Source organism: Acomys minous, assembly GCF_964271855.1.
Source record: "Acomys minous genome assembly, chromosome: 9".
Taxonomy (NCBI): Eukaryota; Metazoa; Chordata; class Mammalia; order Rodentia; family Muridae; genus Acomys; species Acomys minous.
This window is the reverse complement of record NC_140490.1, coordinates 85229026-85252736: the sequence shown is the minus strand read 5'-3', so window position 1 is coordinate 85252736 and position 23711 is coordinate 85229026. Positions and strand designations below refer to the sequence as shown.

The 23711-nt window shown below is 43.5% G+C and overlaps 2 protein-coding genes across 10 annotated transcripts in view; one reads left to right on the top strand and one right to left on the bottom strand.

Moving 5' to 3' along the window:
- Nucleotides 1-25: 25 nt before the first annotated feature.
- LOC311604981 (actin-like protein 9) lies at nt 26-6377 on the top strand. 2 transcript variants are annotated; one of them, XM_084795270.1, is made up of 2 exons: nt 26-1393; nt 6357-6377. In XM_084795270.1, exons 1-2 carry the CDS (start codon nt 41-43, stop codon nt 6360-6362), a joined length of 1359 nt encoding a protein of 452 aa, XP_084651396.1. In that variant the 5' UTR covers nt 26-40; the 3' UTR covers nt 6363-6377. The 2 variants fall into 2 exon arrangements, with proteins under 2 accessions (XP_084651396.1, XP_084651395.1); XM_084795269.1 differs by lacking the exon at nt 6357-6377 and having other exon boundaries at nt 26-1460.
- A 13095-nt stretch (nt 6378-19472) lies between these two features.
- LOC311604980 (protection of telomeres protein 1-like) overlaps nt 19473-23711 on the bottom strand; it is a 40442-nt gene continuing 36203 nt past the window's right edge. For all 8 annotated transcript variants that reach the window (XM_084795264.1, XM_084795262.1, XM_084795261.1 and 5 more), the window contains 3 exons: nt 23394-23485; nt 21714-21819; nt 19473-20272 (listed from right to left, as the gene is read on the bottom strand). In XM_084795264.1, the coding sequence (XP_084651390.1) occupies nt 20160-20272; nt 21714-21819; nt 23394-23485 (311 nt within the window). In that variant the 3' untranslated portion in view covers nt 19473-20159. The remainder of the gene's footprint in view (nt 20273-21713; nt 21820-23393; nt 23486-23711) is intronic.

The following is a 23711-nucleotide window of genomic DNA, read 5'->3' as shown; positions in this document are numbered from 1 at the left end:
CACTACATGCCTGCATTGTGAAGCAAAGGCAGGCATAGTGATGTCACAGACCACTGTTGCACCCTCTCTGTTTCTGGCCACCCTGGGCCCAAATCAACCTTTTGTACTAGCACCCCCAGAGAAAAGAGGTCCACCTGGTCAAGCAGCCTCACCCAAGCCACCTGAAGCCATGGACGTCAATGGACATCCCAAACCTCAGCCCTCCCCAGAGACTCCTGGGCCTCTTGCCCTGAACTCTAGCACATACCTGGAGAACGAGAGTCTGGAGCAAGATTCCCTCAGTATGGTGGGTTATGGGCTCCTGCCAAAAACAGGTGCTGTGGTTATTGACATGGGCACAGGCACCTGTAAGGTGGGCTTTGCAGGACAGTCCCACCCCACCTACACGGTGGCCACCATCCTGGGTTGCCAGCCCAAGAAACAGACCACCAAGGGCCGGTCAGAGCTGGAAACTTTTATTGGGGAGGCAGCCCGCTCCCGGCCAGAGCTAAGGTTGGTGAAGCCTATTCGCAACGGTATTGTGGTGGACTGGGAAGCTGCCGAACTAATATGGCAGCACATCCTAGAACATGATCTCCGAGTATCCACCCAGGACCACCCTCTACTGTTTTCAGATCCCCCCTTCAGCCCTGCCACCAACCGAGAGAAGCTAGTGGAAGTAGCCTTTGAGTCTCTGCACTCCCCAGCCACATATGTGGCATCTCAATCCATACTGTCAGCCTACGCCCATGGGCGTGTTAATGCACTTGTTGTGGACACTGGCCATGGAGTCAGCTACACGGTGCCAGTTGTTCAGGGCTACAACCTACCCCATGCCATCCAACGCTTGGACCTGGCCGGCAGCCATCTTACTGCCTTCCTAGCAGAGATGCTGCTGGGCTCTGGCTTCTTATTGCGACAGGAGGACCTGGACATGGTGGAGAACATCAAACATTGTCACTGCTATTTGGCCTCGGATTTTGAAAAGGAACAGGCCCGTCTGGATGAGGAGTGCAAGCAGACCCTGAAGCTGCCCGATGGACGGACTGTCACTCTGGGGAAGGAGTTATTCCAGTGCCCAGAGCTCCTATTCCATCCCCCAGAGATTCCGGGACTGTCGCCCATAGGCCTCCCGGCTATGGCTGAACAGAGCCTCCTCAAGGTGCCTCCGGAGCTGCGGACCCACGTGGCCCAGAACGTACTCCTGTGTGGAGGCTCTTCACTCTTCACCGGGCTGGAGGGTCGCTTCAGGGCAGAGCTACTGCGCTCTCTGCCCCCCAAGGACCACGTGGTGGTGATGGCGCAGCCCAACAGGAATTTCTCCGTGTGGATCGGGGGCTCCATTCTGGCTTCCTTACAGGCTTTCCAGTCCTGCTGGGTCCTGCGGGAACAGTATGAAGAAAGTGGACCCCAGGTCGTGTACCAAAAATTCTACTAATATGGGGAAAGGTGGGAAGGGCTAAGGGAAGTAAAGCTTTCATGCCAAGAAAATTCAGCTCTGTTATCTTTCAGCTCTGTCTCATGCTCTAGGGCCCACACAGATGAGTCGCGTTTTCATTAACCCACTAGCCCACCACCAACTTACTCTTCAACCCCAACCTCCTATCTTTAACCCCTCATGCCCCTGATATTTTCTCCTCCAAACATTGCTGGCTTGAAACTACCCTAAAGTATACATGACTTTTCCTTCAGATACCCTAATTCACCATCCATGGCCTCCTCCTCAGTTCAGTAAAACACACATTTCCAAGATAACCTCAGAATCTGACAGAGAAAGAGTCTATGGACTCTTAAGTGGCCTTTATTCATCCATCCCCCTTGATAAAATTCCTCAGCCCCTCTAAACCATTCCTCCCCCCCCAAAAAATCTTCATAAGATGTTCTACATACTAGACCCCAGAACTTTTCCAGGAATACGCCAACTCTACTCACCTTCCATAACTGAAACCTCACTTTTTATCCTTTCAAACACACCCCTAATAGTTCCTTAGTCTTTTTTTTTCTTTAATTAGTTCTTTGAGAATTTCATACATGTATACAAAATGTCTTTGTTTTACCTGTGTACGCAAGTGCACTCATGCTCACACACGCACACACACACAGTGCGCGTGCACACACACACACACACACACACACACACACACACACACACCGACACCACCCCATTTCCTCTTCAGTGCCCCTATACCACACCTTTCTTCCAACCTCTTTTTGTAGCCTTCTGAGTCCACTCAGTCAGTACTGGCCATGTGTGCATGAGTGTAGAGCCATCCACTGTCCTACAGGCATTCCAACAGGGGATATTTCCCTGGAGAAAAAACCCATTTTCCTTATCCAAAGCTACATGAGCCCCCTCTTCCATCTATGCTGAAATACTGAATGGCTTGGTCTTGCACACAACCACAGCTGCTGTGCATTCACAAATGCGGCGGTCCTGGTATGTCCTGAAGACTATTTTCTGGCAGTCCTCCCCAACTGCTGGTTTTAAAGATCTTTATGCCCCCTCTTCTGCAAAGTTCCCTGAGTCATGTGAGGAACAGTGTGATGTAGATGTCTCATCGAAGGCTGAGAACGCCACATTTACTCGGTCTTTGCACTCTGACCATCTGCAGGGTCTCTCTATTGATTGCCATTCACGGCACAGCGAATCTTCTCTGACGAGGGGCAAAAGCTGCACGGATCTACCAGCACTAGAAGACAGGAGGGGTGGCAGGAGTGTGGGCCACACACTCTTGGCTACCCAAATGCAGACCCTCCCCCTTGGTTTTCTCCAGACCCCACACATGAATACTAAATTTCCACCACCCTCAAAAAGCCTTCCTTAAATGGCCTTCTAACAGATCCCCTCTCATCCAAAACTCATCCCTGAAACTATCTGCTTCCCGTCATGGTACATCTCACCAGACCTCCCCCTCACATTTTTGTAATCAGATTCTCTTATAATTCATCTCCATAGACACCCCCCAAAAGAACATCAAGACCCCACACCTTATGATGCTCCCTACTCCTCAAATCTGACACCATCGTTTCCACTAGAAAAAATGTCCCACAATGGTCACCTTAGAAGTATGCTTTCTGACTCTGTTCCTCCCCCACTCTCACATCCCTCTAGATTCTCAGATTTGGGTCATATTCTGGACTTTAGGGGCATCCTTTGCTGATCCCAATTATAACAAGCCCTTTACTGTGGTTGTAATCTCCCAACTCCCTCCCCCTGATCCTTCTCCAAAGACACTCTCCCAGGTCTTCCCCATGCTGAGCCCCCAGGACCCTCTTCTCTGGAATTTCTACATGTTTCCTGGAACTCACAGCAGGACCAATTCCCAGGTACCCTCTTATCATCCCAGACTAGGATAATAAAGGTACCCAGGTTCTGAAGAGCAATACATTAAGTTATGACCCTTAGGCAGATGTTCCTAGAGAGACGAATCTGGACACTAGTTCCCTCCACCTGCCTCTAATGGACAGTTGTCCTAGCCTGTCCCAATTCCATTTCCTTTCATCCATTCACAATTGCTAGACATCTCTTTAGGTTGGCACCCAGCCTATGACTTCAACATAGCCCCAGGGACTTTCTCTGCCCTAGGACCATGAGGCATCTCCAGCTCAAGTATGTCCTTGCTTAACATGGAGTGGAAACCTAGCACTTCCCATGAAGCACCTGGAGGCCTATAGGACCATCTGTGCCAAGTCTGCAGTACATACTGTGGGACATCAGGACCCCAGCCAGAAAAGGGGAACATGTGTGTCAATTGTTGTTACAATAAACAGATTTCCCTGGAGTTTTTTCAAGGCTGCTATCCCAGGCCTTCTTACCCCTGAGCTTAAAGTGTCATTCTGTCATGGGCCACTCTCTAGAGGCTCACATATATATACCTTGTGTCTCTGTCTACATCCCTGACAGCTTTTGTATTGTGCTGTGATTGTGTGTGCATGTGTATGTGTGGGGTACATGCACATATGTATACATGGATTACAGGAGGATGTCCTTCTCTGTTGTTCTGTCCTTTGTTCCTTTGAGTCAGGGTCTCACTGAACCTGGAGCGAGATTGGCAGCTAGCAAGTCGTAGTGGCTCTTCCTGTCTCCCCATACACACCCACAGCACTGAGGTTGTAGACCTAATGTTTTACACGAATCCTGGTATTTTTCTTTGTTTTTTCTTTTTTCTTTTGTTTTCTAGACAAGGTTGCTCTCTTTAGCCTAGGATAGCTTCAGAGTCAGAGAACTGCCTGCTACTGCCCTCTGAGTGCTAGGATTAAAGGTGTGTGCCACCATGACCAGCTACATGGAGCATTTAACATAGACCGCTACACATACTGAGCAAGCATTCTTACTCACTGAGCCACCTCCCTAAGTGCTGTGCCATTTTTAAAGTGGGGGGTCTCGTATTGTCCTGTCTGGAAGTCCTGGCCTCAAGTGATCATTGTGTACCAGCTTTTCACATACATGTGTATATAGGTGTGTACCACTTCCAGATGCTCTTGATTTTGTTTTTTTTTTCTTTTTCTTTTTTTTCAAGATTTATTTGTTTTACTCTGGTGCCCCATATTTGAACATGTCCCTTGGATGGAGATGCCTGGCACTCAGAGGAAAGATAATAGGTCACCAAGGAGAGACTTGATACCCTATGAGCATATACAGGGGGAGGAGGTCCCCCTCAGACATAGACATAGGGGAGGGGAGGGGAGTAGGGGGGAAGTGGGAGGAAGGGAGGAATGGGAGGATACATGGGATGGGCTAACAACTGAGATGTAATATGAATAAATTAATTAAAAAAAAGAATATTACTACTCACAAGACTTCTAAAAAACAACAACAACAAAAAACAAACAAACAAACAAAAAAGATTTATTTGTTTTATGTATGAATGCTCTTTCTACATGTACTCCTGCATGCCAGAAGAGGGCATCAGAATCCAGTATAGATGGTTGAGAGCCACCATGTGGTTGCTGGCAATAGAACTCAGAACCTCAGCTGGGCGTGGTGGCACACGCCTGTAATCCCAGCACTCGGGAGGCAGAAGCAGTGAGTGCAAGGCCAGCCTGGTCTACAAAGTTAGTCCAGGACAGCCAAGGCTACAACAGAGAGACCTTGTCTCGAAAAACAAAAACAAAAACAAAAACAAAAAAGAACTCAGAACCTCTGGAAGAGCAGAGCAGACAGTGTTCTTAAAGCTGAGCCATCTCTCTAGCTCTTTTCTTTTTTCTTTCTTTCTTTTTTTTAACTTGCCAAAGGTTTCTTCATAGGTATAGTTTGATCATGATTTCCCCTCCTCCAACTCCTCCTGGATCGTTCCCAACTTCCTACCAGTATATTCTCTTTTTTTTCAAAACAAACAAACAAACAAAATATCAGTATGACAAAAAAAATCTCTAAAATGAAACAAAAAATGCACAAAAAGCTCCTTTCTAAAGATTTATCACTGTGTTTCCCTGAACCATTCTCTACCTAACATAGATCATAGACAGACAGATCACACATACACACAGATACACACATACAATAACACATACATCACACACATATACAGATATCACAAACTCACACATAGCACACACTTTACATTTACACACACACACCAGACACAAAAATACACACACAGAGATCCTCTCATACACACACCACACTCACACACACTCTTACACATCAGACACAACCACATACAACATACTCAAACACAATCACACATACATCACACATTCACACACATTACACAATCACACGTACCAAACATCAAAGAGCCACATCATACACACACATACATATCACACACTAGCATCACACATATCACACACCACACACACACACTCATACACTTATACAACTCACATTCACACACATCACATACTCACACTTATATTCACACACATCACACATACACACATCACACTGAATCACACACATATCACACACAGCACACACACATACATTCACACACTCACACACATATCACACACCCATCACACATGCACACACACACACACACACACACACACACACACACATTTTTCCTCTCACTCTCCCAGCATCACTCTTACACAATAATTTCCTGAGAGTATGAAAGTGCTTATTTGGGGAGCGCTCTACCTTAGCCCACAAGCCTGCCATCAGAAAACAGGGGTGCACAAGAGAGAACTCTAAATATTTGTCTTTATGAGTATGGGTTATCTCACTTAGTATGTTTTCCACTTTTATGCATTTCCCTATAAATTTCACAATTTTATTTTTATGGATGAATAAAAGATTATAAACAGGTAAGGAGGAAAGGATACAGGTGGGGAATCAACTAAAACTAAGTATAAAAATGCCCTGAGGAAATATGCTACTTTATATGCTAATTTTTAAAATTTTTTTCTCTTCCCTTCCCATTTATTAGAAATAGAGTCTTTTCTCGTGTATCCTGATTACAGCTTCTCCTTCTACTCACAGTTCCTCACCATCTCCCCCCCCATCCAGATCTGCACCCTTTCTGTCTCCCATTAGGAAAGAACAAGCTTCTAAGAGGTAACAACAAAACATAGGGGAAATAAAATATAATAAGCTAAAATGTATGCTTGGTTTTTAATGAAAACAAAATGTATTAATTTTTAAGAGGAAAATAAAAGAAGAGGAGAAGAAGAAAGGAGGAAGGGAAGGAGGGATGGATGGAGGGAAAAAGGAGAGAAGGAGAAGGCAGGACCATAGAAGGCTGTTTATACATTCTAGCCATGGGTTGGGCCCCACCATAAATTTGCCAGGCACTTTTTGTTCTACCCACCAGGGGGCAGCACCTTCCAGTTCCCGAGACCAAGATAGTTTTGATTTAACACAGTGGTTCTCTCTCTCTTTTTTTTCCCCTTTTTTTATTAATTTATTCTTGTTACATCTCAATGGTTATCCCATCCCTTGTATCCTCCCATTTTCCCTCCCTCCCATTTTCCCCTATTCCCCTCCCCTATGACTGTTCCTGAGGGGAATTACCTCCCCCTGTATATGCTCATAGGGTATCAAGTCTCTTCTTGGTAACCTGCTGTCCTTCCTCTGAGTGCCACCAGGTCTCCCCCTCCAGGGGACATGGTCAAAGGTGAGGCACCAGAGTACGTGAGAAAGTAATATCCCACTCACCATTCTACTGTGGAGAATGTTCTGACCATTGGCTAGATCTGGGTAGGGGTTTAAAGTTTTACGGCCTGTATTGTCCTTGGCTGGTGCCTTAGTTTGAGCGGGAACCCTGGGCCCAAATCTGCCTATCATAATGTTCTACTTGTAGGTTTCTAGGACCATCAGGATCCTTCTACTTTGCTATTCTCCCATGCTTCTCTCATCTAGAGTCCCAGTAGAATGTCCTCCCCTCTGTCTCAGTTTCCTGGTAAGTGAAGGCTTTCATGAGACATGCCCCTTGGGCTAGTATGCAGATATAAGTGAGTATATACCATTTGAGTCTTTCTGCTTCTGGGTTAACTCACTCATTATGATCATTTCTAGCTCAATCCATTTATCCACAAATTTCGGGAATTCCTTGTTTTTAATAGCTGAATAGTATTTCATAGTGTATATGTACCACAGTTTCTTTATCCGTTCTTCTACTGATGGACACTTAGGCTGTTAAATGACAAGCTTGCAGAGGAAGAAATTAGGAAAACCACACCCTTCACATTAGCCACAAGCAATATAAAATATTTAGGAGTTACTCTAACTAAGCAAGTGAAGGACTTGTTTGAAAAAAATGTCAAAACTCTGAAGAAAGAGATTGAAGATGACATGAGAAGATGGAATGATCTTCCTTGCTCATGGATCAGGAGAATTAACATAGTAAAAATGGCCACCCTACCAAAAGCAATCTACAGATTCAATGCAATCCCTATCAAAATACCTACACAATTTTTTAAAGACATTGAAAGTTCAATTCTGAACTTCATATGGAAAAACAAAAAACCCAGAATAGCTAAACAATCTTGTACAATAAAAGGTGCTCCAGAGGAGTCTCCATACCTGATCTCAAACTGTATTGTAAAGCAATAGTAATTAAAACAGCATGGTACTGGCACAGCAACAGGCTGGTTGATCGGTGGAATAAAATTGAAGACCCAGATATGAATCCACACACATATGGTCACATGATTTTCGACAAAGAAGCCAAATACATTTGATGGAAAAAGGATAGCATCTTCAACAAATAGTGCTGGTCTACTGGATGTCTATGTGTAAAAAAATGCAACTGGACCCATACTTGTCACCTTGTACAAAACTCAAATCCAAGTGGATTAAAGACCTCAACATAAAACCAGAGACACCAAGTCACTTAGAAGAAAAAGTGGGGAAGAGCCTGGAACATATTGGCACAGGAGACAACTTTCTGAACAGAACACCAACACCCCAGGCCTTAATGTCAACAATTAATAAATGCGACCTCATGAGGTTGAAAAGCTTCTGTAAGGCAGGAGACACTGTCAAGAGAACAAAGCGACAGCCTACAGACTGGGAAAAGATCTTCACCAACCCTACATCTGACAAAGGTCTAATATCCAAAATATATTTAAAAAAAACCTCAAGAAATTAAACACCACTAAACCAAATAACCCAATTGAGAAATGGGGCTTGGAACTAAACAGAGAATTCTCAACAGAGGAATATCAAATGGCTGAGAAACACTTAAAGAAATGCTCAACCTCCTTAATCATCAGGGAAATGCAAATCAAGACAACTCTGAGATTCCATCTCACACCCATCAGAATGGCTAAGATCAAAAACTCAAGAGACACCCCATGCTGGCGAGGATGTGGGGAGAGAGGAACACTCCTTCATTGTGGTGGGAAGGCAAACTAGTACAGCCACTTTGGAAATCTATCTGGTGCTATCTCAGAAAAATGGGAAATAAGGCTTCCTCAAGACCCAGCTTTTCCACTCCTTGGAAGATACCCAGAAGATGCTCCAGCACACAACAAGAAAATTTGCTCGATCATGTTGACAGCAGCCTTATTCATAATAACACAGTGGTTCTCAATCCTCCTAATGCTGCAGCCCTGGGCCCTTCAAATTGTGGTGACACCCCCGCCCCGCACAAGTACAGTGCATTGCATGTAAGCACTCACACACATAAACACACAGAGGCACACACTAAAATTAATCAAGAAATAAGTTCTGGGGAAATAGTTCAGTGGTTAAGACTGCTGTTCTTCCAAAAGTCCCGAGTTTGTTTTCTAGCACCCACGTCAAGTGATCCACAACTGCCCGAGGATCTGACACTATTTTCTGATTTCCTAGCACCCTACACCCCACATATATGTTCATATTGCACCCACTTAAAAATAAGTAATATTAAAAGATTTCTGGCTGTGCTCTCCCCACACCAGTCTCTTACTTTGACCTCCCCTCCCTTCCCACATCCCCCTCCCTTCTCAGAGAAGGGGTGACCTCCGTGGATATCAACCTGACTTGCCATACCCTGTAGGACTAGACCATCATCTTCTATTGAGGCTAGACAAAGCTTTCCAGTTAGGAGAAAGGGATCCAAAAACAGTCAACAGAGTCAGAGACAGCCCCTGCTCCTGCTGTTAGAGATCCCATGAGCACCAAGCTGTTACGTATGTGTGTGGGGGCCTAGATGCTCTCTGGTTGGTGGTTCAGTCTCTGTGAGCCTCTGTGAGGTCCAGGTTGGTTGGTTTTGTGGGTTTTCTTGTGGTGCCCCTGACACCTCTAGCTCTTCCAATCCTTCCTCCCATCTTCCATAAGATTCCTGGAGCTCTGCCCTGATTGTCTGTCTGTGGGTCTCTGCATCTGTCTCCATCAGCTGGTGGGTGAAACCCCTCAGATGACTGTTACGCTGGCCTCCCGTCTGCAAGTATAGCAGAAGGTTACTAATAGTGTCAGTGGCAAGCTATTTCTCATGGCATAAAACTCAAGTTGTACCAGTAATTTGTTGGCTAGGTGGAAAGTTTTATGTGTGGGTTGGTGTCCCCCTCCTTCTGCTGGAAGTTCCACTTAGGTACAAGAGGTTGCCCCTTCTGGTTCCATATTGCCTGCTCCTAGGAGTCTCAGCTAGGATCACCACCATCTACTATTGGGAGCCTCCCCTGTCACAGAGAAACACACACACACACACACACACACACACACACACACACACACACACAGATTTCACTTCTCCCATCCCTCCCCCCTCTCCCCACACCTGCTCCCCACACTTGCTCTGCAATCCCACCCAGCTCCCTTCCTCCATCTCCTTCAGATGTCTATTTTACTTCCCTTCCTGAGTGAGATATAAGCACCATCCCCTGGGCTCTCCTTGTCACTTAGCTTCTTTGGGTCTGTTGATTGTAAGGTGGCTATCCTGTACTTTATGTCTAATACCCATCCACTTATCAGTGAGTACATAGCATGCATGTCTTTCTGCATCTGGGTTACCTCAGTCAGAATGATCTTTTCTAGTTCTGTCCATTTGCCTGCAAATTTAAAGATTTCTTTGTTCTTAATAGCTGAGTAGTATCCCATTGTGTAAATGTACCTCAGTTTCTTTTTCCATTATTTGGTATAGGGTCATCTAGGTTGTTTCTAGTTTCTGGTTGTCAGGAGTGAAGCTACTATGAACATAGATGAGCAAGTGTCCTTGTTGTATGGTGGAGCATCTTTTAGGTTTATGCCCAGGAGTGGCATAGCTGTGTCTTGAGGTAGAACTATTCCCAGTTTTCTTAGAAACCACCAGGTTGATCTCCAAAGTTGTTGTACAAGTTTGCAATCTCACCAGTAATGGAAGAGTGTTCACTTTGCTCCACATCTTCACTGGCCAGCAGTGTCACTTGAAGTTTTTGATCTTAGCCATTCTGACAAGTGTAAGATGCAATCTCAGAGTCATTTTGATATGCATTTCCCTGATGACCATGAATGCTGAACATTTCTTTACATGCTTCTCAGCCATTAGAGATTCCTGTGATGAGATTTATTTGGTTAGCTCTATACCCCCTTTTTTAGTTGATTTTTTTTGTTTTGTTGGTGTTTAATTTCTTTTGTTCCTTATATATTTTAGATACTAGCCCTCTGTTGGATGTAGGATTGGTGAAGACCTTTTCTCATTCTGTAATCTGCCATTTTGTTGTTCAAGATGTCTGCTGCTTTACAGAACCTTTCCAGTTTCATGAGGTCCCATTTATTAAACATTGATCTTACTGCCTCAGCTGTTGGTGTTCTGTTCAGGAAGTTGTCTCCTGTACCAATCATACTTACGTATTTTTAAGTTCACACGATACTACTGATGCTATGAAATAAAGGCAGCTGTGTAGACTTCACAGGCATTGCATCCCTTTCCTGGAAAGTGGATCAGGGGTTTCCGGTGGACACAGTAACTTGTTTTCTTTTCCTGTGTCTGCGACAAAATGCTCTCACAAAAATAACTTAAGGAAAAAAGATTTATTTTGGCTGAAATAAATCTCAAAGTACTTGAAGCAGCTGGTCATGGCATCACAATCAGGAGACTGCAGGGAATGCTCTGCCCATGTCAATGATGTCACCAGGATCCTCCCCTACAGGCATGCACAGAGACTCCTCTCCCACCTGACTCTAGGTTCTGTCAAGTTGAGGACTAGCACTACCTGTTGCAGGATGGTTGTAGCTTGTTAAGTGGATGTGAGACTATATGAGGTCCTCGGTTTGCAGATGAAACCTGACTTCAAAAGGTACATCTGTTATTTGCCTGCAAAATTTAAAATGTCTTTGTTTTAGTTGCCGAGTAATATTCCACTGTGTAAATATACCATATTTTCTTTATCAATTCTTTGGTTGAGGGACATCTAGGCTGTTTCCAGTTTCTGATGATTATAAATAAAGCTGCCATGAACATAGTTGAGCAAGTGTCCTTGTGGTAGGGTAGAGAGTCTTTTGGGTAAATGCCCAGGAGTGGTAGAGTTGGGTCTTGAGGTAGATATATTCCCTCAAGAGGTCCCTTGAGAAGGTGTGGGTATGTGCTGTTGAACTTCATGTAGTATGTTGGCTGGTTCGTGTTACCTAGATGTTAGGTCAAATACCAGATGTTTCTGTGGAGATATTTTTAGGAATGAGTAAGCTTCACATCGGTTTGGGTGATATAAGATGGTCATCCGTAACAGAGTGATCCTCACCTAATCAGGTGAGTGCTTTGCCAGCAAGAGTCTCAGGTGCAGGCAGAACTCTCTGCTTCTTTACAAAGTCCTTAATAAAGTATTCAGGAAAGAGAAGGAGAAAAAGGAGATGGAGAAAGTAGAGGCAAAGGAGAAAGGGTAAAGTAAGGGGGAAGAGGAGAGAAGGAGAGATAGCAAAGGATTTGTCCTACACCTGAAGAAAAATATCTCCGTCCTCCTCTTTATCCTCATCCTCTTTATTCTCCTCCTCCTAATACTCCTTTTCCTCCTCTTTTTTTCCTCCTTTCTTCCTCCTTTCACTCCTCTTCCTCCTCTTGCAGCCATCAACTATTTAGAAATCCTCATGAAAGTTTGGATTCCTTATGAATTCCTCCCACCTCTGTGACACCACGTCAAGCCTAAATTTTTGTAAGTCTTACATGCAGGTAATTGCGGATGCTGAGTCGAGTACACTACCACATCATACCTGGAAGATAGTGTCCACTCCTTTCTCCTGCTTTTACATTGTTTCCTTACCCCCATGATGTTTCCTCAACCTTGAAGAAGGTGGAGCTCTTTTACTATTTATGAGTCTCTACAGTTACTGGTGAAAAAAGAAGTTTCTTTGAGCAAAGCTGACAGCAGCACTGACCTGTACACCCTGGTGGGAGTGTTCCTAAGTCCGGTGGCTTCCCCTAAAACCCTGGGAGACGTAGTAGTAAAATTGCCATACCAGTGCTACAGAGAGAGATATGAAAGGCCAGCAGTTGAAACAAAGCAAGCCTGAGCCACCCTCCTTTATATGGGGGACCTAGGCCTGGATCAGAGTTCACTGCCTTCCTCTCTCCTCAGATCCATGAAAAAAAGATGATGGTCCGGAAGCCTGGTAGGGAGGGGGGTAGGACAAACCACTGAAAAGGAGTTCCAAGAAGCTGCAATGCTGTGGGGCAAGGGGACACAGGGGTTATCTCCTTCCTTTCAAAGAGTCACATACCACGTCATGAGGACTTTAGGGGCAAGCCAGTGTCTTCCCCATTCCCATACCACCACCATATTTCATAGTTCATGGAGGCCTCAAACACCCATATATCCTGCCTACTCATCCACACTGTGCTCTGAGACTCACTGATGAATTTAACTGGTGAGGTCCAATCCAAGGAAACAAATAAGGTGGCACCAGAGAGACAAGGCTCAGAAAGTGAAGGTGCTTTCTTGCTTCACAAGTCTGTGACCTGAGTTCAATCCCCAGGTCTCACATAAAGGAGGAAGGAGATATTTGACCCCACAGTGTCCTCTCCTCACCTCTACGCCTGCAGCCACCACAATAAAATAATAAAATGAAAATGTATTATAAACAGAGGATTATAAACAGCAGAGATCGTCCACTAGCCTCCACATCCACATGACACAAGCATACACATACAATTATTTTAATAATACAAAATAAATTTCCAGATATAGTGATGCACACTTTTAACCCCAGCACTCAGGAGGCAGAGACAAGCGAATCTCTGAGTTTGAAGTCTGCCTGGTCCAGAAAGTTGGTTTCAGAAGAGCCAGATCTATAGAGAGAAACCCTGTCTCAAAAACAAACAAACAAACAAACAAACAAACACAAAACAAAACAAAAACTGGAATGGAAGCAAGCCCCACAGGGACAATTCATGCACAGTAAACCAGGGCAGAAGCCCATGACTAAGGAAGTGACAGATCCCAAAGTCAATCTACTACTACTGTTCTTCTAAGTGGTCATGGTGTCAAATGGCCTTCTGAAGGTCATTTATATCCATAGATTAGTGCTGCTCTCAGTCTGCCTGAGAGAAGCTTCTCTTGGCCGTGGGAAGTGGTCAGTGCAATGACTGATCAAAGCACTGAGAAACAGTGACTGTTGAGTGCTAAGCCTTAAGATGGGACATCAATATCACGCCCCTCCAAATCCCAGGAAATTGTGCAAAGAGAACATGATCCATGTAAAATCTGGAGGGAGGGGAAGAGTGTTGTGAGATGTCTTCAGCACACGACATGAATGTTGCACGTAGGAACTCTCAGCAGCTGTGGTGACCTGCAGGAGACTGGGCCCATCAACATTCCACCCATGAATGGGGAGAGGCTCACAGACCCCCACCTCTCCTGAGAATCTGCTGACAGCTAACTGCTTCTGGGGGGATGGAGAGTCCTTTTCTTCAGTGGCATAGCCACTGGCTAGTTGCCCTTGTGCCTGTAAATGACCTTTCATCCATGCTAGTGAAAGCAACTCTAATTGTACTCAGTATGCCACAGGAAAACAAAGGCAAGAAAGTAGGACATGAATTTGTTGAGAAGAAAACATTCAGTGGCCATGGGAGTGGGATAACAGAGGTGAACAATGAGGGCACAAACGAATAAATGAACGAATGACACTATTTGCAAAAGAATCCTTTATGTTTTTATTTATTTATTTTTGGTTTTTCAAGACAGAGTTTCTCTGTGTGATAGACCTGGCTGTCTTGGACTCACTTTGTAGACCATGCTGGCCTTGAACACACAAAGATCCATCTGCCTCTGCCTCCCACCTGCTAGGATTAAAGGCGTGCGCCACCATGCCCCGCATCAAAAGGAATCTTTCTGACAACAAGGCATCAGAGACAAATTCTGAATATTGAAAACAGTCAAAGACTAGGGGAAAGCATTCCAGGCAGCAGGAAAAAGCAAATGGGAAGACAAGAAGCAGAAAAAGACTTTAGGGAACAGGAAGTTAAACAGTGACTAGGACCCACTGCAGTCATGTGGTATGAGCAAGGCGTGTTATAGATGAGCCTCTGCTTCCCCCAATTGTTCAAGAGAATCTCAATAAGGAAGGCTTCGTCCAACAAATGCCAGGGTAAGATGGAGAGAGAGAGAGAGCTTAGTTAGAGTGCTTGCTGCCCACATATGTCTGTAATCCCAGCACTGTGGTGGGCTGAAACAGAAGGATGGCTGGCGCTTTTTCTGGCTACGAGCTGAGCTCTAGCTTTGGTCAGAAGCCCTGTATCAATAAGGTGGAAAGTAATAGAGGATACTGTAAAAGACCCCCTTTGGCCACTATGAGCATGCATAAGGATATACATCTGTAACCCTGGCTGTACGAATTTTGACTAATGTCTACTTCAGATCCCTGCTTCTCTCACTGTAACGAGCATGTAGAACACCTAGAGATTTATTCAAAAGCAAATTCTGGGCCAGCTATATGGCACAGGCCTGTATTTTCAGCACTCAGTGGATTGAGGAAGGAGGATATGAAGTTCAAAGTCATGCTTGGCTACAGAGCAAGTTGGAGCATGCATGTATGTGCATATACGTGTGAAGGTCAGAAGATAACGTAATTGTCATTTCTTTGGCACCCCCCACCTTTTATTTGAGACAGGTCTGGAACTGGGCCACAGCTGTCTGGCCAGTGAGCTCCAGGTATTTGCCTGTCTCCTCTTCCCATCTCCCCATCGCAGCAAGGACCAACACACTGGCTCTTCACATGAGCTGTGAGCATCCAACTTCAGGTCCTCACATTTATGAGACAAGCTCTTCTCCTGACCTCTCCACAGATTAGAAAGAAAATTCTGATTAAGCAACCGTGGAAGGGGTTCCTGAATGATGGGGATATGGCAGCCTGAGGATTCCAATGAGAGAGAAGAGAAACCAGATGAGGGCTGAGGAGATGACTCAGCGGGCAAAGGGCTTACTGCGCAAGCATGAAGACCTGAGTTCTGATCCCCAGCAGCAGGTAAGTACAGGATAGGTGTGGCAGCCCGCCTGTCATGCTGACTCCTGGCAAGTGGAGACAAGGAATTCCAGAGCAAGAGGGATAGCTAGACTGACTGAGTCAGAGAACTGTACATTCAGCTGAGAGAGCTAGCTCCAGAATATAAGATGGAGAGTGATCAAGGAATAGACCAGACTTTAAGCTCTGGATTTTACATAAACACACACGCACACACACACACACACACACACACACACACACACACACACACACACACACACAGTCACACACATGAAAACAGATACACACACACACACACACACACAAATTCAGTTGTGTTCAGCCAGGGTGTGTCTGAGAAACATTATAGACAAAATGGAGGGATGTGACCGTATCTGCGTCTTCCACAAGCTTCACAGCCAGCCCTGCAAGCTACCAGCGGAAGCAGGTAGACATTTCATTTCTATGCTGCCTTGATTGAACATATATAAACTGGATACATCAGAAGCAAAAAGGGAATTTTAGGCATAAGTATCCAAAAAACTCTTGTGACATGGAAGGAGGGATGGGAGAGATAAAGTAACACACAGCCACACGATGTCCTAAAATTATTCCCTAAAGGGATCATGAAATTGAGACTGCACCAAGAGTTACCTGAGTACCTTAAAGTGTTCATCAACACATTTTGAAAAGGTTCTAGACACAGATATGAGAGAGATTCTTCCTTCCACAAACTCTTAGTCTAGTTGGCCAACTTGCAACTTTATTCTTGGCATAACAAAGGGCAGTTGCTTAAGAACCATTTACTGCAGGTCCCACGCCTTTCGATATGCAATTGCTCAAATTATACTTTGGGCAAGTGACCCCATAACTTCCATTATTGGAACAAATAATAACAGAGCTTTTACCACTCAACAGGACCATAAACATAAGCCATCACAGGCCCCTTTCTCCAGAGCAGAGAATCTTTTTTTTCTGGCTGTACAGCCACGTCCCCCATGGCTGCTCCAAGCTTCCAAACATAAGACTGGTAATTTTCCTTTTTCAGTTCTCCACAGTCCTGCAGATAAAGCTGACTCCAACAATTAGGGTGGAAAAGGACCTGAACTGGAATAACCACTGGTGCTTGCAGTGCTCCTATATGAGGCTTCAGGAAGGGAAGTATTCTAGAGGAGTCACTACGAAGCACCGTTTCCAAGGTATAGTCAGGTCAGTACATTCCCAAGGCACACAAGGAGGTTGCCTCATGGGTACACCAACACCTCTACATTATCCCAGGAAACAGGTTGAAGAAAACGAGGATCGGGAATACATGTCCGATAAACCTTCATCTCCGACTTTGTGATCTTCAGCAGGCTCATCCATGTCAGCAACCCCTTGACACACAAGCCTTTTGGGTAGCCAGCATGCAGCAGCATGTTCTGGGTGAAAACACAAAACAGAGCCTCAACTCCAGATTGGGGCCATTCCACTTTCCACTTAAAGGATCCTTCCATGTCACTCTAGCAAAGGATGACTGAGTATTAGTATGCCAGAACCAATCAGCTGCAGAATTCCCCTTGGCATCAAGCAAGAAAATATTTAAAATGAAGAGAACATTAACTCAAAGCATGTTTAGGTGACTGAGATACAGTTCCCTCTTCTTTACTTTTTTTTTTTTAAGGAGGAAAGATTTATTTTGTCCTATAGTTTTTTTATTAATTTATTCATATTACATCTCAATTGTTAGCCCATCCCATGTATCCTCCCATTCCTCCCTTCCTCCCACTTCCCCCCTACTCCCCTTCCCTATGTCTGTGTCTGAGGGGGACCTCCTCCCCCTATATATGCTCATAGGGTATCAAGTCTCTCCTTGGTGACCTATTATCCTTCCTCTGAGTGCCACCAGGCATCTCCATCCAAGGCACATGTTCAAATATGGGGCACCAGAGTTTGTGTGAAAGTTAGATCTCCTTCTCCACTCAACAGTGGAGAATGTCCATCGGCTAGTCCGGGTAGGGGTTCAAGGTTTACTGCCTATTTTTTCCTTGGCTGTTGCCACAGTTTGCGGAGGACCCCAAGGTGTACGTCCCTATGAAAAACTGTACCTACCAGGATAGTGGGTAAGAGGGGAGGGCATCCTATTGAAACTTTAGGTGTGAGAAGCCTGGGAGAAAGAGGAAATAGAAGGATCCAGCAGGTCCTGGAAAACTACAGGCGAGTCTGGGCCTTGGGGTCCTCTTCTTTACTTTTTGCAAATAGGTTTTTATGGTAGAGTGAGCTCGCTCCACCATTCCTTGTCCCTGAGGATTATAAGGAATATCCGTGATACGCTTTATAGGAGAAGAATCACAAAACTTTTGAAAAGTTTTGCTAACATACCCTGAACCATTATCTGTCTTAATAGCCTTAGGCACACCAATGTGAGAAAAGGCAGACAAACAATTGGAAATAACATTTTGGTATTGTTTGGCTGTTCATCACTGTACTTCAAGAAGTTTCAAGAGAGAACTGCTCCAAGTGAAGGCTTCGAGGCTCTGGCTCCGGCGGTTCCAGGTTCCAGCAGCAACTCTGGTGGAATTACTGGTCGGCTGAAATTCTGCTGACTACACCAGGGGACTCCCTGGAACTGAATTCAACAAGGTCTACATCTCGTGTTGCCTTAAATCTCCTTTCTAGGCTAGGTGGGTTGGGAGGGAGGTATAAGTATTTAAAGAATCCGAAATAAAGTACGTTGCAAAAGCTGGAGCCTACAAGCAGTCAAGACTCTAGCCCATAGAAACACATGAATGTACTTAAGTCATTTTTTGCAAAAGGCTTCAAATTTCTCATTAATTGGTTGTTCTGAGGTTTAAATGTGTGTGAACAGTTGAGCACAGCACCCTGGTATGCAGAGAGATTCAACCATCTGGTCTATAAGCATTCTTGACAAGTTGCTGCAATAAAATATTTATAAAGAAGAAACATTTAATTTTGGCTCATGGTCTCAGCATTTCCAGTCCAGGGTCACATGGCCTTGTTTTGGGCCTGTGTCTCCATAGTGCATCATGGTAACAGAAAGCAGAGGAGACACATTTGCCTCATGGCAGCAGGAAGCAGAGTGAGACAAGAGGCAGTAAGGCTCCCAAAACTCCTTTCCCAGGTACCCACAAACTAACTGCCTTCCTTGGCCCCCAAACCTTAAGGTTTTCACAACCTGTAATCATGCCACGGGCTGGTCACCATGCCTTCAGTTCACTGTTATTTAGGGATATTCAAAACTCAAACTATAGTGCGCAACTTCATCATGTTATCTGACCACCAAACAACAAAACTGTAGAAATGTGTACATTTATTTACATACTTATTTTAAGTTGCACACATCTGTTCTCTCTCAGTTATTAGCAAGTGAACAAATGTATATGTGCACATATGTGATACACTGGTGGAAAAGTGATTTAAAACCCGCTAAACACTGTTGAGTAAAAAAGCATACTCTTCTATTAAGCTGACATTCAATACTTGTCATAAAGGAATATTTTTACATAAGGCTATTGAAAAAGCTGAAGCAGAAAAATCATAAACCTCACTACTTCATTAGCTGGGTTGTGAAGGAATAACTTCTAGCATTGACAGAGAGAAGTGGACATCAAATACACCACCTGGTTCAAAGCCACAGAACCATCCTAAGGTGGGGAGCATAAGCAGCAAACAAAACAATTCTGCCACACCTCTTTAAATACTCATTTTACTACACTGTGACTCACTCAGACAAACATTTGTTCAATGAGAACTCAGTTAACCAGATGCCCATTGTGTAAACACCCAGGAAGATTTCTTTCCCCAGTAGTGACTAAGCAATTCTTCTGTTAAAAAAATTCAAGTAAAGTGAGACAGACTAAAATAAAAGTAGCCACCACTGTTTTTTTTATGAGTGACAACCAAGAATAGAACGTGTATTTATTTACAGCCACATTAACATCAACTGTTGGTATAAAAAGTCAGGACAGGAAAATAAGCCTAACTAGGGATGGTGGATAGACAGTACAGAAGCAAGCATCTCATGTGTAGAAAACGGACTTCCAGTATCTGGTAACACAGATCCCATGAAGGAACTGAAGGAAGACATTAAAACAGTTTTTCCACACAAAATATGGCTTTATTTTGTAACTCCGGTTGTCACTTTGTGCACGTTGAGCAACAAGGCATTTTAACATAGTCACAAGAAGGTATAAGTAACAATGCAATGCCTTTTTGTATAAAAAATTTAAAGTTACAGTAAAACTGGGAATGGTACTTAAAAAACAGAGACGTGCTTTCTGTGAATCAGAGTCACAGCCTTTTGCAAGACTATGAACCCTTCAACACACACACACACACACACACACACACACACACACACACACACACACACACACACACACTGTACCAAGCAGCCCTAGATGATGTCTTCTGCAACCTTGGTGTCGAATATCTGGTAACATATCCGATGCTCCGTTCCACTTACAACGTTGTAGGACTTGATGAGGCACTCCAGCCATGGGTATGCATCTACAGACCAAGAAGGCATCGCATTCAGCCATTGTACCAAGCACATAACTAGCAATGCTGACTAATTAGATTTTTTTTCCCCAAACTCACATAAGAGTGATTACAAATTTATAAAACACTTGACAGACTTTTCGCTCATTTTCTTGAGCTGACTGACTGCTTAGGACCCTCCTCTGTGTTTTCCTTAATTGACTAGAAAGAGCAGGAACCTGAACTTGAGATCACATCAGCATGAGCCTTTATGTCACCTATCCAGGTGGCAGCAATAATGCCAGCCGTGGTATTTGTCAAGAACCAGGGCAGGCTCATTTCTAACACCAAACAGAAGATCCTGGTAGGTCTGCAAGACAGCTGGTATGTCACTCGAGCTCATTGAGGGCAAAGAAGCTCCTGTGCATGGGTGGTGTAACTATACATTATACTATATATGTGTATGTGTGCATGTGCATATCCAACCATATATATTATATTTATAAAATAATATTATTTTTGACATATGTTACATGCATAATATAACATATTACATATTATATAAAGAAATATCACAATAGTATATATTATTTATATTTAACAATACAAATTATACACACATATTAATTTATGTGTATATTTCAAAAGTTACCAAGCCTAGAGACTTTTATTTCTGGAAATCTATGCATGGTAAGTGCAATAGCCAAAACAAATTAAAACTGAAAACAAATGGATGTATCTGAATTAATCTTTGCTCCAGATGAGAAAATAATTCTCATCTCTGAAGAACTGATGTTACAGTGCAGAGGAAACCTACTGTTGAGGAAGAAACCCTCATCATGAGCAACCTCTCCCAGTCCCATCAGCAACAGAGAAGCAGGCACAGGTGACATTAGTCACTGAGAACAATTGCTAGAAGAATCAAACTTCTTAACGTAATTTAGGTCTGCAGCTTCCAGTGGAAAAGAACTGCTGGCCAGAGAAGAACTTGGAGGCGGGGCTATCCTGGGCATAAACCAGTGGACGAGCCAATGTTTGTGCAAAAATGGCTAAAGTTCATTAATATTTCAAAATATATACAGAAAAATTCTGAAGGTCATTAACGCCAGAAGAAATCCACTGAGTCAGATTCAATGAATGCAGCTTATTTGAGGACATGTGTTTTGTGAAAAGTGCATTTATTCGGTATAATTGCAGCCTCAATGTCTCTAGGCTCTATGTGCAAACTCAAGGGTCAAAAGTGCTGTGACCAAAACTACCAAGCTTTAAGTATATTTCATAATATTTTACAGCTCCTTCATTTATATTTATTTTACCTCTGCTGCTACTTCATCAAGACACAGATAGGTACCGGTCAGACTTAGTAACTCCCATGGACTCAGTTGGCTTCCTTCCATCCAGTCCATGGAGCACACACACACTGGGGGCTTTTTCAGGAAAGAGAAAGAAGCAGCTTTGAAATACTCCCTACCGATTTTTGTTCCTGGAGGACAAATCGCATTCATGATCCTTTCCAGATTCCTCTGAAGGTCATGATCAGTGAGGATATCTGATGCTGGGATCTGGAAAAATTTCTCCTAAAAATGTTGACAAACGAAGGAAATACTCACTATGTGAAAACCGTTAAAGTACAGAATCTCAGTAAAAGAAAAAAATGCTAACATGACCTACTATACATCAGTTTATTAAAGTTGTAGAATTCATAAGCTGGAATACTGGTCTAAGCTAAAACCCTATCCCCCACTTTAATTCTAAAAGAGCTTTGAGATTTACACACACATAGTAAGAGCAGGTAGCAAGGCTGATGACACTTGCATACTCAGGAAAATAAATCTAGTGTTAAGTATGAAAGAATATAACACTAAAGTAAAGAAAATTTATTTCCTTTCTCTCCCCTTGTATTTTAGAATTTTAGAGAAGAGATTTTTTTGGCTTGCTAGCTTTCTATTATCAACACATATACTGTACATAGCAGCTGCCCAGTAAATATTCATTTAATAAGTGACTAGATAAACTGTTCAGACTAGAAGAAAAAAAAATCACTTAACTTTAACTTGGGTTGTTTTCCAATTTATGTAAGCTAAAAAAAAAAAAAAAAAAAAAGACCAAACCCTAAAACCTGTCTAACCCTAGCAAAAGGGCGGTCTTCCTCTTAGCCTTTTTTTCAGTATGCCATTCTTTGTGAGGGCCAGTGACTTGACTGTTTGCTGGAGCTACGGGTCACTCTGAAAAGTGTAATGATGTCCTCTGAGCTTGGAAAATTTAGGGTAGGTAGCATCAGCTTGACCTCAGGAGAGCAATCGGCTACATGGGCAATACCTTACGACAACTTATGTGATGAAACTGTATCATGGCCTAGGTCAGTGGTTCCCAACTTATGGCTCATAACAACCCCTTTGGGGGTCAAGTGACTGTTTCACACAGGTCCCATTTCAGACATCTTGCATATCAGGTACACAGTTACAGTTGTGAAGTAGCAACAACGTAATTTTAGGATTGGAGTCACTACCACAACATCAACCTTGGGCAGGTTGAGACTCCCTGGTCTTGGTCCAACTTCCCCAGCTGCCGGCACTCCATGCATACTGTTAGACATGGTGCACGAAAAGCAATGCTGTCGGCTTTCTGTGGAGAGGGTAAGCTTGTGAGTATCAAGGCTAAGGCCAGCCTGAAGGACTTCTCAGCTTACAGCTACTAGTGTCGGAAACAACAGGGGTCTTTGGGGCGTCACCATAGTACACACAATAATACACATCTATGTATCGAGTAACTTCCTTTCCTTTTAGATGACCCTATAGAGGCTTACAAAGTACAGCGAGGTGACGACAGCATGGCTCTACAGCTGCCCTTTTGCCCTGAGTGACGGGGATAACGAGTCTTCAGATTTTGATTCCTCAACTTCACGTTTTTAAAATTTTGGTTTATAAATGGATAATCAAAAGCTACAGAAATACACACAGTTTTAGATTCGTGTGGCTGTATTTTTATATTCTAAGTTATTTTAAGTTGTTTTAAGAACAAAACAAAAAGAAACTGAGTTTTCAGGTAAAAGGGACCCCAGAAGGTCCAGGGAAGGAGAACTAAGTAAAATGAATATTATAGATTTTAAACATCAATTTTAGTTAAGTGTCTTACCAGGTCTGTTACTTACAGAATCCTTGAGGTAAGCTTCCAATACTCCTGTTCCATCATCAAATGTGAACATCATAACAAACACATACTGTAGAGGTACAATGCCCAGAACTAGTGAGGGGGAAAAAGCACATTATTCCAGGGTACTAGACTTTCTATAAGTTAAAATCAAGAGTGTTTTACTCTAGTTCATAGGAGCAGATAATGTTTACTGAGAATATTTACAACAGAAAGAACACTTTCTTCTCGAGAATCAGTCCTTGGAACACACACAACAGAATCGCTTTGGAACATTCCATCATATTTAGGAAGGAGTAGCCTCATGATATTAAGGAAC